The sequence below is a fragment of the Pseudorca crassidens genome, chromosome 6 (assembly GCF_039906515.1).
Source record: "Pseudorca crassidens isolate mPseCra1 chromosome 6, mPseCra1.hap1, whole genome shotgun sequence".
Classification (NCBI taxonomy): domain Eukaryota; kingdom Metazoa; phylum Chordata; class Mammalia; order Artiodactyla; family Delphinidae; genus Pseudorca; species Pseudorca crassidens.
In genome coordinates this window covers 18,652,157-18,665,026 of record NC_090301.1, presented here as the reverse complement: position 1 = coordinate 18,665,026, position 12,870 = coordinate 18,652,157, and the positions used below count along the sequence as shown (strand labels likewise).

The window sequence follows — 12,870 nt, the reverse complement described above, 5'->3', positions numbered from 1 at the left end:
GGTAGCAGCACCACCCCTGCTGAGGATCTTCTTCCATGGTCCCAGATAACCTTAGTCCAGCTGGCTGCTCGGTTTTCCTTCTTCCAGTGATAACCCAGCCTTGGTCTTCTCTTTAATAATGACGACCTAACGTGTCAGACCAGAAAGACGACCACGTGTCAGACCAGAAAGGATGTCAGGAGAGATAAGGTGCCCTTGGGCTTGCCCTCAAGCTCACGGGGCTCCGCTGGATACTTGGCTTGGCCTCTCTCCACGAGAAGTGCTTAGGGATCCACAAAGACGGTGCTCAATCAGAACTTGTGACAGACAGGGCTACGACCCCCTGGCGTGGCAGTCACCTTCTGGGCCCCACTGCATCCAAGTCGAGCAGTGCTTGAGGCCCCAGGGTGCCGGGAGCAGGGATGAGGGAGAAGCTTGATATGGGAGCCTATGGCCATCAAACAGGGAAGTTCTGGAATGGGGCTGAGAGAATGAGTTGCAAGATGATAGCATCAGGGAGTAGGGAGGCTGAGAAGGTAGATATGGGGAGGAGAGTTCTTCGAGGGCTGCTGCAGAAGGAAAAGTCCAAGCCACGCGACTGAAATTGTTTATTGAAATCTTGGTTCTACAAAAAGCGTGAAAAACCCAGATACAAAGCAGTGGCCAGAGAGGCCTGTGAAGAGAACACCCGGGAGAGGAACCAGAAGAGAAGGAAGCCCAGGAGCGGGAGACTAAGAAGAGAAGGGTGGAAGACGAAAGGGCCAGGTTGCAGGTCCCAGCAGTCCCTGGCTCTTCTAGACTAAGTCCCAGGGACGGGTGAGGAGAGGGTTCCCCCCTCACCCCGCCTGCCCGCAGCAGCTCCCACCGTGGGTGGCCCTGTCAGTCCCTGCCTCTCCTGCATCAGGGACATCACATAGACCATGGCCAATGTTTCCTCCCTCCCTCTCCCCCATCCTAGGAAACTCAAAAGTCTAAAAGAGCCCAGGGGAAATGGAGGGACAGGGGCTCCTCCCCTGTCCACCTGTGACACGCCCCTGGTCGCTGAGCTGAAGCTTCTCCTGGCACCACCACTGCCCTGGCCAATCAGCCAGCCACTGAGGGACGGAAGAGCAAGTGACCTTCAGTCCTTCTGCCCCACAACGCCCTTAAGCTCCATCACTCAGGAGGACAGGGGACCAGCCAAGAACCCAGATCACGCTTTGCTCCTCCAGGTTCTCAGGGACTCCCAAATCCTCTTAATGCGTTCCTCAGAACCCTACCTAGCCTGGAAAAATGAAAGACTTAAGGCGGGCCAGTTCCATGATGCCGAAGAGGGAACACTGCTGGGGCTGTGGGAGCAGCGGGGGCGTCGGGCTCCAAGGCCAGGGGGGAGCCAGGCCGTGGGAGTGGTACCGGGGGCTGGGGGGCCCAGTGGGGACGGTATGGTTGGGGTGGTGGCAGGTACGGCAGGCTGGGGAGTCCTTCTGGAGCTTCTGGCAAAGGGGGCAGCTGTGGAGAAGAGCGAGAGGAGCCGGAGCAGCCGGGGGAGGCAATGGTGGCGGTGCCCGTGAGGCCAGAAGGCTGCCCCAGAGTGGACGCGGCCCTACGTCGACTTCCAGGCAGCTGGAGACGTTAGCAGGAGAAGGCAGGCACCGTGGCACCGAAGCAGGTATGCAGGGTTCCGAAAGGCACCTGGAGGCCAGTCCAAGGTCTGGGGGGCCAGGTGGGGGGCTACAGGACTGCCCCAAGGACTGGTGTATTACGGCCATCGATGCCACAGCCAGGGCCACACTGCTCACATATGCCATAGCTAACAGGCAGGACACCTGCAGGAGAGGGATTAAGAAAGGTCAGTGCCCAGATCCCCTTCCCCCAAACCCGCTTCTCACTGTCCTTAACACGCCCACCCCTTATTTCTGGACACCTGGACTCAAGTGAGAGCTCTCTATCACCTTCTACTCCCAAACCTCATCTCCTGAGCCTTTCCGTATTTGCTTTCCATCATCCCACCCTACACCGCAGCCGGCTCAAGCTCCCTATCCTTCCTGATCCCTCCTCACCTTTGCCAGCCACTGGCAGAGGGAGCCCAGGGCCAGCTGCCAGGCAGGCTGCTCCAGCAGCACACACAGGTCTGTGTAGGTGTACCAGCCCCGCCGGCGGCCCTGCTGCTCAGCCACGCTGCACAAAGAGGAGAAAAGACAGAGAGCGTCTGCAACCCTCCTGCAGCTGGCCCACTGGCACGCTCTTTCCCCTGGGGACCCGCCAGAAAACACTAGGGAACTTGTTAAATGTACAGATTCCTAGACTACCCGTTGATCCAGAAACTGAGAATGAGACAAAGATCTGTATTTTAAATAAGCTTCTCCCACCCTCCCAAAGGTTATTACAAAGAGGACCGCAGACAGCTTTGGGAACCACTACCTTGGGCGATTCTTTTTCCCGTCTTCTCTCTCCCCCAGTTACACACACCCTCATCTCTGTTTAGCTCCTATGGCTGAAGCCTCCCCCCAAATCCCTCGACCTCTTCCTAAATCCTGGAACCTACCAGCTCTCCAGCCAGCTCAGCACCTCAAAGATCTCCCGAGGGTCAGTGTAGAGACGCCAATCCTGTGGGTAGGAAGAGAAGAGCGTCGAACCAGGCTTGGATATGAGCCACAGTCACAGTCAATTAATAACCAGACCCAGAGGAGCAAGTACAACCACTGCTACGGGTAACACTTGGCTCTTACTGTGTGCCAGATACTGTTCCAGAAGTTTTTATTTTATTTTATTTTTTTAATATGTATTTATTTATTTATTTTTGGCTGCATTAGGTCTTCATTGCCGCGCACGGGCTTTCTCTAGTTGTGGCGAGCAGGGGCTACTCTTCGTGGCAATGCGTGGGCTTCTCACTGCGGTGGCTTCTCTGTTGCGGAGCACGGGCTCTGGGCACGCGGGCTTCAGCAGTTGTGGCACGCGGGCTCAGTAGTTGTGGTTCATGGGCTCTAGAGCGCAGGCTCAGTAGGTGTGGCACACGGGCTTAGCTGCTCTGTGGCACGTGGGATCTTCCTGGACCAGGGCTCGAACCCGTGTCCCCTGCACTGGCAGGTGGATTCTTAACCACTGCACCACCAGAGAAGTCCTGTTCCAAAAGCTTTTACGTATTAACTTACTTAGTCACCACATATCTGGTTTCATATTGCAGCCTCCATTAAAAGCAAGGGGAAAAAGTATTCTTGAGGATGGTCCATACTCATAGGGAGCAAATAATCAGAGCACAGTAAGATAAGCTCTGGCCCAGAGTGTCCCCTGTGGTGCCTGGAGGATTGGTGATGAGGGATGCTCCATTTCTGGCTTCACCATGCCAGGAACCTCCAAAGGGTGTGCTTATTCCAGAAAAGCTAGAAGGGAAGACAGTAACAAGGGAAGGCACAGGGAGGACAAGCAAAAAGAGAAATGAAGAGACAGCAGAAAGCTGGGAGATAAAAGACAAAGGATGAAAGGAATATAAAGATGGGCCAGGAAAACAGAGCGAGAGAGAATAGTTACTCACCATGGCACTCAGGAAACCCCTCTCCAGGGCATTGAGAGTGGGCACGGCCACACCCCCAGCAGCTCCCCATTCATCACTGAAGACTTCCTCCTCCTCCCCTTCATCATAGAGGTACTTACTGGCCACCATCTGCAGAGGAACCAGAGGTGGTGTCAGTAGAGCTCACACCGGGCTCCCGGCTCACCAGAGAGATGAAGGGAAGAGGGCATCTTACCATGGAGATCAGGAACAAGTCAGACGATGACACATGCTGTAGGTAGTCTGAGTTTCGATGCCGGAGCCGCTCAATGTACACCAGAGCTAGCATCATAGCACACGGGGAAATGCATGCCTCCCTGGGTGGCGAAAAGGATTAGTAATTAAACCCAAGGGTCTTTCAGCTCTTGTAAGTCTTATGATGCTCATCCCTGTATCTTTACAACTTCTCCTTAGAGATAACCGTTCCCCTCTCTCTAGGGCCGAAACACTCTCACTCCATCTCTCTCAATTGCAGGCTCACCGGGACACATGGGCTACATATTTCTTCTGAAGCCTGCGAATAGGACTGGGGGCTGCCTTCTGGAGCAGTTCCACAGCGATGTCTGCAGGGGGCAGAAGGAAAACAGTGAGCAAACAACTCCTCCAAAGTTGTCCCCACTGTTATCACCCAAAACTGTATTATCTGAGGCCTTGGGGGCAGAACCATAATAAAAAATAGACATCGAATTCTCCCACACTGAGACGAAAAGCCCATTCCAGGTTTGAATTTCAGCTCCTTCCAGGAGGAAGGCTTACTTCCCTGTCACCTGAAATTATCTAGATTTGTTCTTTACTCTAATTCATTTGAAAAGGTACACATGCGTTGTTTCGGAAATATATGACATGTATCCTCGGAAAATTTAAAGTTTCTGGTATACAAATCAAGAATGATATAGAAAAAAAAAAAGAATGATATAGACTTGTAAAATAGCCATGTCTCCTCCTCATCTAGGCTTTTAAAAAAAAGTGAAACACAAACCTAGTGCTTACACCAATCAAATGCACCAGCTATGAAGAGACAGTGCAGTTCCCAGGGTACACCTAGAGTCATTTTGGTGACCACTGACAACCCCATTTTCAGGCTTCTCGTTGGCCCATTCGCACAACACTGTCTAACCTGCCACAGGGCTGGAGAGCTCCTCCAAGCTACAATCAGCTTCCCAGTCCCAGCCATAGTAGAGTCTCCTTCGGATCCGAGCACTCAGCTTCTGGTGTCCTGGGAGGAACTGAACAGGGCAGGAGGGTGGTGGAGAGCGAAGGGCAGGGAAGGATATGATGGAGATCGTGGATCCCGGCTGGAAGGGGGGTGCCGGACGAGAGGCCTGCCTCACCACTAGCGCGGCCCATGCCCCACCCAGCCCCGCATTCTCCGGACTGTTTGCCAATAGCAGTCTGTCCACAGGGGGTGGAATCCTCTTCGCTGAGGGCTCTGGAGGAGAAGTTCTCTGAGAAAGGCCCCGGCTGGCCACCTCCTACTCCATAGTCCTGTACCCCGCGGCTGACCCCCCGGGGCCCAAGCAGCCAGGGCCTCGAGTAGGCACGGTTAGAGCGACTACCGCCTGGTTCCCCGGCAGAGCCATCAGGCGAGATCGCGGCCCCGCTCGGGCCCCGACGGGAGCGCCCGGAGTCCCGGCTCCAAGCGCGGGGAGGCAGGGGAGGGGGCGGGCCGCACGCTCACCGTGAAGTCCTGGAAGCCGGTGAGGGAGAATGTGCCTTCTTCGTCCAGCAGGAGCCCGGCCAGGTCCATCGCGCCGCCAGCCGCCGCCCTGCGAAGGTGGAAGGAAAGGAAACGAATTGTAAGGGAGCCGCGGAACCGCCCCTGAATGCCTGTCCACCTGCCCGCCGGCCTCCCTCAAGCTGGCCCCCACCCTCGCCGGTGGAGCAACCCCCACCACTGGCCAGAGGCGACAGGCGGGGCCGGGCAGGCGGGAGCCTCTTCCTGTTCCGCTCCGGGCGGGGCTCCGGGCTCCCAGCCCCGGGATCTGGGCTCCGGACTCGGGGAGTGAAGCTCAAGGGCCAGGACGTCCACCTCACCCAGGAGAGAAGACCCGGCTTCGAGGCGCGTGTTGTGCCTTTGCCGCGCCGCGCGTCTGCCCTGCGTTTAGAGGCCGCGGGGGCGCCGCTGGCCAGTCAGCGCCCGAGACTTCCTGCCTCCCTCTGGCCCGAGCCGCCGGCCCCGACCGCCGGGAAGGAGCCGGGCTATTATTCCTGGTATCGCTGAGCCCCAGCGTGCCCTCGTCTGAGAAATCGGAACAATTCTTAGGGGACCATGGCGCAGTGAGGATGAACGAGCCCGGCTGAACTTTTCATACCGATGTAAATAAAACAAAGACTCAGGACGGGGAGTTTCTAGCAGTTGTTTTTTTAAAGAGGAGATAATACGCACACACAGAATAATATACATAAAAAAGCGTCAGGAAGAGTACACAAAAATTTAACAGTAGTGAATTGTGTACAAAAGGCAAGAGCAATTTTGGCTGTACATCTTCCTTTTGTACAGCTTGGAATTTTAGACCTAATTAAACACGAATTCTGTAGGATTATTGCAGAGATTAAGTGATCTCAAGGAAACACAAAACGCTTGTTATATTTTACGCCTCAACAAATGGTGTTGGCTTCCCTGGTGGGGGAGTGGTTGAGAGTCCGCCTGCCGATGCAGGGGACACGGGTTCGTGCCCCCGTCCGGGAAGATCCCACGTGCCGCGGAGCAGCTGGGCCCGTGAGCCATGACCGCTGAGCCTGCGCGTCCGGAGCCTGTGCTCCGCAACGGGAGAGGCCACAACAGTGAAAGGCCCGCGTACCGCAAAAAACAAAAACAAATGGTGTTAACATGCCCCCCAAAGAGTAAACAGCACCTAAACAGGGTTTTATTTTTAAACTCACCCCCAGACCCCAATCTCTTGCTTAAGCAAGGGACTGGAAGGAGTTTTCCATGCGTAAAGGCGGGAGAGTTTACAGAAAGATGGGAAGGTAACTACTTCTCTTAATAACTGGAGCTGTTTTTGAGTCTGTCGAGTCAGGCGCTGCTGTTTGTTTATTCGCTGAGGAGAGGGAACTGGGAGGACTAGTACCGTCGAGTGTTGCGTAAAGGAACGGTCGCCGCCCTACCAGAGCAGAAGCAGGTCTCTCGGGGTATACTGGGCATCTGAAGCCCACTCCCTGACCCTGTCGGCCGCATCACGCCAGAAATACCGGGCCAAGACCAGCCTTCCTAGCCGCCCTGACTACACAGGGAGAAGAAAATTGGCTGGGGTGGGTAAAGGCGGAGATTTCCGTCCTTCCGTCCGAAAGAGGCAGACACCGCTCGGCGCAGCCAAAACACGAACCTGCGTAGGAGCAGGGTCACCGGCAACCTCCTGCGCGCAGGCTCCAGCCGCCCTAGCTCGGCGGTTAGGGCATGTCACGTGACGGAGTCGTCGCTCCGCCGTCACGTGACGCCCGTCCGCGGCCTCAGCGGCCTTCTCCGCTGCGTGCGCCCCCTTCCGCCTGACGCGCCCCCGGCGGCGGCCGCGCAGCCCTGGCTCCTCGCGGGCTTGGGCGGCGGCTGCGGCGGGGCCATGGCGAGTGGCGGTGGCGGTGGCGCTGGTAACACCGGCGCAGGTGGGGGCTCGGGGCTGGGCCTGAGCCTCGGCCTGGGCCTGAGCCTAGGCATGGGTGAGGCCACCGGCGAGGCGGAGGAGGAGGCTGCCACGGCCGAGGCGGTGGGACGCCTGGCCACGGCTCTGTGGCTGCGGCTCCGCGGCTGGGAGGCGGTGCTGGCGGCAGCGCAGCGGCTGCTGGTGTGGGAGAAGCCGCTGCACAGCCTGGTCACGGCGGCCGCGCTCAACGGCCTCTTCTGGTAAGGGCCGCGGAGGAGGGGGGCGGGGCCGGGCTGCGCGGTGGAGCGGGGGCGGGAGAGCCCGGATTCCTCTTTCTGGGGAAGATGCTTGTCCTGGGGGACTGACCCATCAGCTGTTTTTTAAAGGTCGTCGTCCGCCTGGGTTGCCCCATTTCTCTGTCTTCGGGTGTCGAGTTAGGCCTGGAGGTTCCCATTCCCCCATCAGTGGGCGCTTTTCCGCCTTTGCGATGGATGTGGGAGCCTCTCTCACCCACTCACCGCTGAGCTGCCTGTCTCTCCCTAAGGTTGCTGTCTTCTTCCTCCCTACGGCCCTTCTTCCTACTCAGCATCTCACTTTTGGCCTATTTTCTGTTGGATCTCTGGCAGCCTCGCTTCCTCCCTGACATCTCAGGTGAGTGTTACTTCATTCATTCAGCAAGCCCCGTTGAGCACTTGCTTTGTGCCTGACTCACCTGGCTGGGTTGAATGGTGAGGAGAGCGTACAGCAGGCCACCTGCCTCCCAGAGCACAACTGCTTCCCCAGATGGGAAATATAATTTCCCCTTTCTCAAAATTAATGTTATTGTGTGTAGTAGTTAAGACTGCGGACTCTGCAGCCAGATGGCCTGGGTTCCATTGCCTGCTCTCCCATTTACCTTGTATGTGACCTTGGAAGAGTCACTTGATCTCCCATTTGCGTTTGCCTGTTTCCTCAACTATAAAACAGGGACTGTAAAACTTATTTCGTAAGGAGGTGGAGAATAAAGAAGTGAACTCACTTTATGTGCCTGTGGTAGGGCTTCATATATGATAGGAACTATAGGAGCGTTAGCTCTTCCTGTGTTTTTTGTTGTCTACATACTCACTTAATTGACATGTTGGAGTAACTAGGTGCCAGACTGTGTGTGAGTTGTTTGGCGTGTAAACGTGAATAAGATGTCGTTCCCATTGTGGAAAAAGGTAAAGTCTAAAGAAGGAGACAGACATACAAATGACAACAATGTAATACTGCCTGCAAATGGCATTTCAAAAAAGCACTCTGGGACTGCAGAGGAAGGGCAGCTGTTTCTGGCTTAGGGAGTGTTTCCCAGAGCTCTACACCTCAATAACTTGTTTTCCTCCTCTCTCTAAAGCATCATCCCCAGAGGAGCCACACTCTGACAGGTGAGTGCAGGCCACCCCTTGAAGACAAATGCCCAATCCCTGTCTTGCTTTGGTGCCAGTGTCTCACCGCCACAGTGCATAGCAGTACTGCAGCTTCTGCAGGCACAGGCCCCAGCATAGTGAATGCACTGGTAACAAGCTTGGTCCCAGGTTCTTGCGCCGGTGTTCGTGTGCCTGCTCCTTTCAGGGCAAAGGGTTGGGAGCTCTGGGCTTTGTTCCCCAGGACCCAGACGGCCTCCCTCTGGGAGGTGGGGTTGTCCACTTCCTTAGACTAAAGAGCTCATTGACATTCTCAGAGGGATTTGAGTGCCTAGGAAGCTGGTGTCTGAGGCCTCCAGGGGTCGTGTCATGTCTCCCCAGTGAGGGTGCGGGGTCAGGCGCCCGGCCGCACCTGCTGAGTGTGCCCGAGTTGTGCAGATACCTGGCTGAGAGCTGGCTCACCTTCCAGATTCACCTGCAGGAGCTGCTGCAGTACAAGAGGCAGAATCCAGCTCAGGTAACCTCCCCCACATCACACAACAGTTCTCTACGCTGTGGAGAAATAGAGGCGGGGGTGGGGAGGAGTGACTCGAACTCCCCAGCTGGAGACTGAAGGATAAGGCCTGGTGCCTTCTTGAGGCAAGATTTACAGCTAGTAGTCTGGTACAGGAGGCAGAATAAGCTTCTGCCGTTCTGACACGGTTTCTTGCCGAGAGAGACCAGTTTGAATTATAGGTGTTTGGTAATGTTTGTTGCAAACTTCCTAGTTGGTGGTCCTGGGCATCCACTTGACTAAACTGGATCACCGCATTCCTAGAGGGCATACGCTTCCTTCCACCAGCTGAGCAGTAATATTTCTTACCCAGATAAGTGGAGCGCATACCTCAGCCTACAGTTCTTAGATCCTGTGCTCTCCTCTGCAGTTCTGTGCTCGCGTCTGCTCTGGCTGTGCTGTGCTGGCTGTGCTGGGACACTATGTTCCGGGGATTATGATTTCCTACATTGTCTGTGAGTAGGGTCTGACCTTTCCCCTTTCTAAAGCCCTGTCTTTGTTTTCTTTCCATGGACTGACCCAGGGGTGGGTGGTACACTGTCTGCCCAGTTACCCATTTACAGAGACCTCCAGGGGATGCTGTAGTATTAGTAACAGTGGAATAGTCATCTGGGGAGGGCAGTGGATGTGGGAAGAAGTTGGAACAGCCTCAGGAAGGGACTTTGTCTTTCTTCAGCCTTTTCTGTTTAAGCATCAGTTGAATGAGGGCCCTTGGGAAATAGGCTTAGGGATCTCTGAGTGGACACTCTAACCCCCAGTGCTGAGCATCCTGCTGTGGCCCCTGGTGGTTTATCATGAGCTGATCCAGAGGATGTACACTCGTCTGGAGCCCCTGCTCATGCAGCTGGACTACAGCATGAAGGCGGAAGCTGATGCCCTGCATCACAAACACGACAAGAGGAGTAAGGGGACCCCATGCCCCAGAAGGGGGGAATGGGGGAGGACCTTGGCTTGTAGCTTGTGAAGTGCCCTGGGATTTAGATACTTTCCATGCCTTTGGCAGTGTTTGTCCCCCACCACTGTTGCTGCTTGGTCACTGCCCAGCTGTTCTTGGTTCTCTAGAGCGGCAGGGGAAGAATGCACCCCCCGGAGGTGATGAGCCACTGGCGGAGACAGAGAGTGAGAGCGAGGCAGAACTGGCTGGCTTCTCCCCAGTGGTGAGGTCCAAGGGAGGTGGGCTGGGGGAGAATTGCTCTGCTTTAGAGCAGCCACCTCTCCACGGGGTGGGGGTTGGTGGTGGGGCAGGGATGCTCCTGGAAAGTGGGCTCTCTTAGCCCCTTGCCTGTGACATTCATCCTGGTTCTCCTGCAGGTGGATGTGAAGAAAACAGCCCTGGCTTTGGCCATTACAGACTCAGAGCTGTCAGATGAGGAGGCTTCTATTTTGGAAAGTGGTGGCTTCTCCGTATCCCGGGCGACGACTCCACAACTAACTGACGTGTCGGAGGGTATGGTCCTTTGTCCCCTCCAAGCTTCCTGTTCCCTGTCGTGGGATGCTGGCTGTGCTCTCTGGCAGTTGCCCCCATAAGTGTTTTCTGTGGGGAGCTGATCCTCTAGTTCTACTCCAAACTCCTGAAAGACCTTAATGCCTAAGGCCTGGCCCAGCCTTCCATGTCTTGAGTTCTCAACCTCGAGCCGATTGGCCTGTTGCAGCTGCTCAGCACAGCAGGCCCATTCCTGGCCCTTTGTTTTCTGCCCAGATTTGGACCAGCAGAGCCTGCCAAGTGAGCCAGAGGAGGCCCTGAGTCGGGAGCTGGGGGAAGGAGAGGAGACAGACCTGGCCCCTCCCAAAGACCTGCTGGGCTCCCCTCAGCCCCTCTCAAGGCAAGACTTGGACTTGGAGGAGGAAGAAGATGTGGCATCCAAGGAAACCTTGCTTCGGCTCTCATCCCCCCTTCACTTTGTGAACACGCACTTCAATGGGGCGGGGTCTCCCACAGATGGAGTGATGCTCTCCCCTGGAGGACCAGTGGAGACACCGAGCCCAGAGGCAGTGAGTGGTGATCTCATCACTCCACCTAGCGCCCTGTCACCCCTACTTTGCCTTGCTGAAAATGACCCGGCCCCTACCCCCTCAGTACTCCCGCCTCTTCCCCAGGACTCACCCCAGCCCCTGCCTGCCCCCGAGGAAGAAGAGGCACTCACCACTGAGGACTTCGAATTGCTGGATCAGGGGGAGCTGGAGCAGCTGAATGCAGAGCTGGGGTTGGGGCCAGAGACATTCCCAGAGCCTGCTGATGCTCCCCCGCTAGGGCCCAATACCCCGTCTCTGGTACAGTCAGCCCAAGAGGCTCAGGCCATGGCAGAGCCATGAACCCCAGGGGAAGGAGTTGCAGGCACAGTAGGGCTTCTTGGCTAGGGATGTCACTGTTTCCTCCTTTCCCTACTGCCCTGGGGAGGAGCAATATGTGGGGAAGCTGGCTATCAGATGGAGCCAGTCCGCCCTCTGCCTGCCTGCCTGCCTGCTGTCCTGGGCCTGGTACAGTACCTGGGATTGGTTTTAAGCTTGTAAATAATTTTACATTTGGGTTAGTGGATGTGAACAGGGCTAGAAGAGTCCTTCCCACTTGCTTCCCTGCCTCAACTCTAGTCTCATTCCACGATGCCCCAAGCCCTGGTGGTCTGTCCCTTTCTTTTTCCTCCTATCCTCAGGGACCTGTGCTGCTCTGTCCTCGTGTCCCACTTGGTTGTTTAGTTCAGGCACTTTATCATTTTTCTCTCCTGTGCCACGCTCCTCTCTGCTTTATTTCCCTGCTGTGTCCTGTCCTTAGCAGCTCAATCCCCACTCTTTGCCAGCTCCTCCTTCCCAGCAGGCCCCGGCAAAGCTTTAGGGAGGCTCCTGTCTGGGAGGTGCAGACGAAGCCCGGGGTGGTGGGTCAGGTCAGTAGTTATGCACTTAGTCGCTGTAGCCCGTGTATCCTCCACTGCACCCTTGCCCTTGTTCATCCCAGCCTTTCCCAATGCAGGATGGGAGCAGGGATCCCACAGCACATGCGCCAGCACTACGTTAGTGAGCAGGAGCTCTGTCTTGTGGGGCGAGGGGCTTTCTTACTATCTTAGGGAGGAATAAGGAGACCTGCTTCTCTGGGCCATGGTCCAAGTGTGGTGGGACCCCCTACTAGGGTCAGGAATTGGACAGTAACATCTGTGCAGGTGTTGACTGGAACAATAAAGTATTGATGGCTAGAACTGCTGCTGCCTGCCTGCCTGCCTCACTGTGAGCTATCGCCCTCACTCTGTGCTCTGCCCTTATTTCATTGTCCCCCACCTCGCTCCTGGCTGTTTATTTACCTTCGTGCAAAACAAGGCAAGAAGCAAGGATTTACCCTGACAGACGTAAGTAACCTGCCCTTAGCCGTGTTCTCTGATGCTGTGATATACTTGGTGAGATTGAGCACGTTCAAATAAATTGTATGCAGGAGGAAATTGCTTTGGCTTCCCAGTCAGTAGAAATTTGGGACCATAACAGTTGTTTTCTACAGTTTTGCCCACAACCTTAACACTGTCAAGAAGTCCTTACTCGTCTACGTGCTGACAATTAACTCCTTCGGTCCTCATTTATCTATCCTGGGAGAACCAAACAAGCGGGACCTATACCTGTATTAAAAGTGATTCCAGGCCCAGGAACATTAAAGAAATGGTGTCTAGTGCTAATTGAACGCAAGATATGTGCTTGGCACTCCTCTAGGTGATTTATATTAACTCGTTTTTCCCTCATGACCCTGAGATAATAGATACTGTTATTTCATTTTACAGATGTTGACTTTCACAAGGCCACGGCCTTAGTACGTGGTGGAGCCAGAATCCAAACCCAAGCAGTCTGGCTCCAGCAATCACCCTGGAACAGGAA

General features: G+C 55.3%; 2 protein-coding genes across 6 annotated transcripts; one reads left to right on the top strand and one right to left on the bottom strand.

Moving 5' to 3' along the window:
- Positions 1-570: 570 nt before the first annotated feature.
- Positions 571-6,862, bottom strand: CNPPD1 (cyclin Pas1/PHO80 domain containing 1). Of its 5 annotated transcripts, none has more exons than XM_067740528.1 (9): positions 6,835-6,862; positions 5,187-5,274; positions 4,626-4,734; positions 3,990-4,071; positions 3,705-3,825; positions 3,491-3,619; positions 2,504-2,565; positions 2,019-2,136; positions 571-1,784 (listed from the first exon to the last, which is right to left on the bottom strand). In XM_067740528.1, the coding sequence occupies exons 2-9, from the start codon at positions 5,253-5,255 to the stop codon at positions 1,239-1,241; spliced, it is 1,236 nt and encodes a 411-aa protein (XP_067596629.1). In that variant the 5' UTR covers positions 5,256-5,274; positions 6,835-6,862; the 3' UTR covers positions 571-1,238. The 5 variants fall into 5 exon arrangements, with proteins under 5 accessions (XP_067596629.1, XP_067596630.1, XP_067596631.1 ...); XM_067740529.1 differs by lacking the exon at positions 6,835-6,862 and adding an exon at positions 6,392-6,811; XM_067740530.1 differs by lacking the exon at positions 6,835-6,862 and adding an exon at positions 5,543-5,848.
- Positions 6,863-6,959: 97 nt separating this feature from the next.
- On the top strand, positions 6,960-12,446 carry RETREG2 (reticulophagy regulator family member 2). The gene is made up of 9 exons (XM_067740525.1): positions 6,960-7,346; positions 7,631-7,737; positions 8,459-8,489; positions 8,850-8,985; positions 9,392-9,476; positions 9,780-9,923; positions 10,084-10,178; positions 10,333-10,468; positions 10,721-12,446. The coding sequence occupies exons 1-9, from the start codon at positions 7,066-7,068 to the stop codon at positions 11,332-11,334; spliced, it is 1,629 nt and encodes a 542-aa protein (XP_067596626.1). The 5' UTR covers positions 6,960-7,065; the 3' UTR covers positions 11,335-12,446.
- The last annotated feature ends 424 nt before the right edge of the window (positions 12,447-12,870 follow it).

What these genes read in the sequence shown, in the direction of transcription:
- RETREG2 (XM_067740525.1), top strand. Translation starts at nt 7,066, where the DNA reads ATGGCGAGTGGCGGTGGCGGTGGCGCTGGTAACACCGGCGCAGGTGGG. An exon ending in TGGCTGGCTTCTCCCCAGTG is followed by an intron (nt 10,179 to 10,332) that starts GTGAGGTCCAAG and finishes GTTCTCCTGCAG; the next exon opens with GTGGATGTGAAGAAAACAGC. An exon ending in ACTAACTGACGTGTCGGAGG is followed by an intron (nt 10,469 to 10,720) that starts GTATGGTCCTTT and finishes TTTTCTGCCCAG; the next exon opens with ATTTGGACCAGCAGAGCCTG.
- CNPPD1 (XM_067740528.1), bottom strand. Translation starts at nt 5,255, where the DNA reads ATGGACCTGGCCGGGCTCCTGCTGGACGAAGAAGGCACATTCTCCCTC. An exon ending in GGGGTTTCCTGAGTGCCATG is followed by an intron (nt 2,566 to 3,490) that starts GTGAGTAACTAT and finishes TCCTACCCACAG; the next exon opens with GATTGGCGTCTCTACACTGA. An exon ending in CTGAGCTGGCTGGAGAGCTG is followed by an intron (nt 2,137 to 2,503) that starts GTAGGTTCCAGG and finishes CTCTTTGTGCAG; the next exon opens with CGTGGCTGAGCAGCAGGGCC.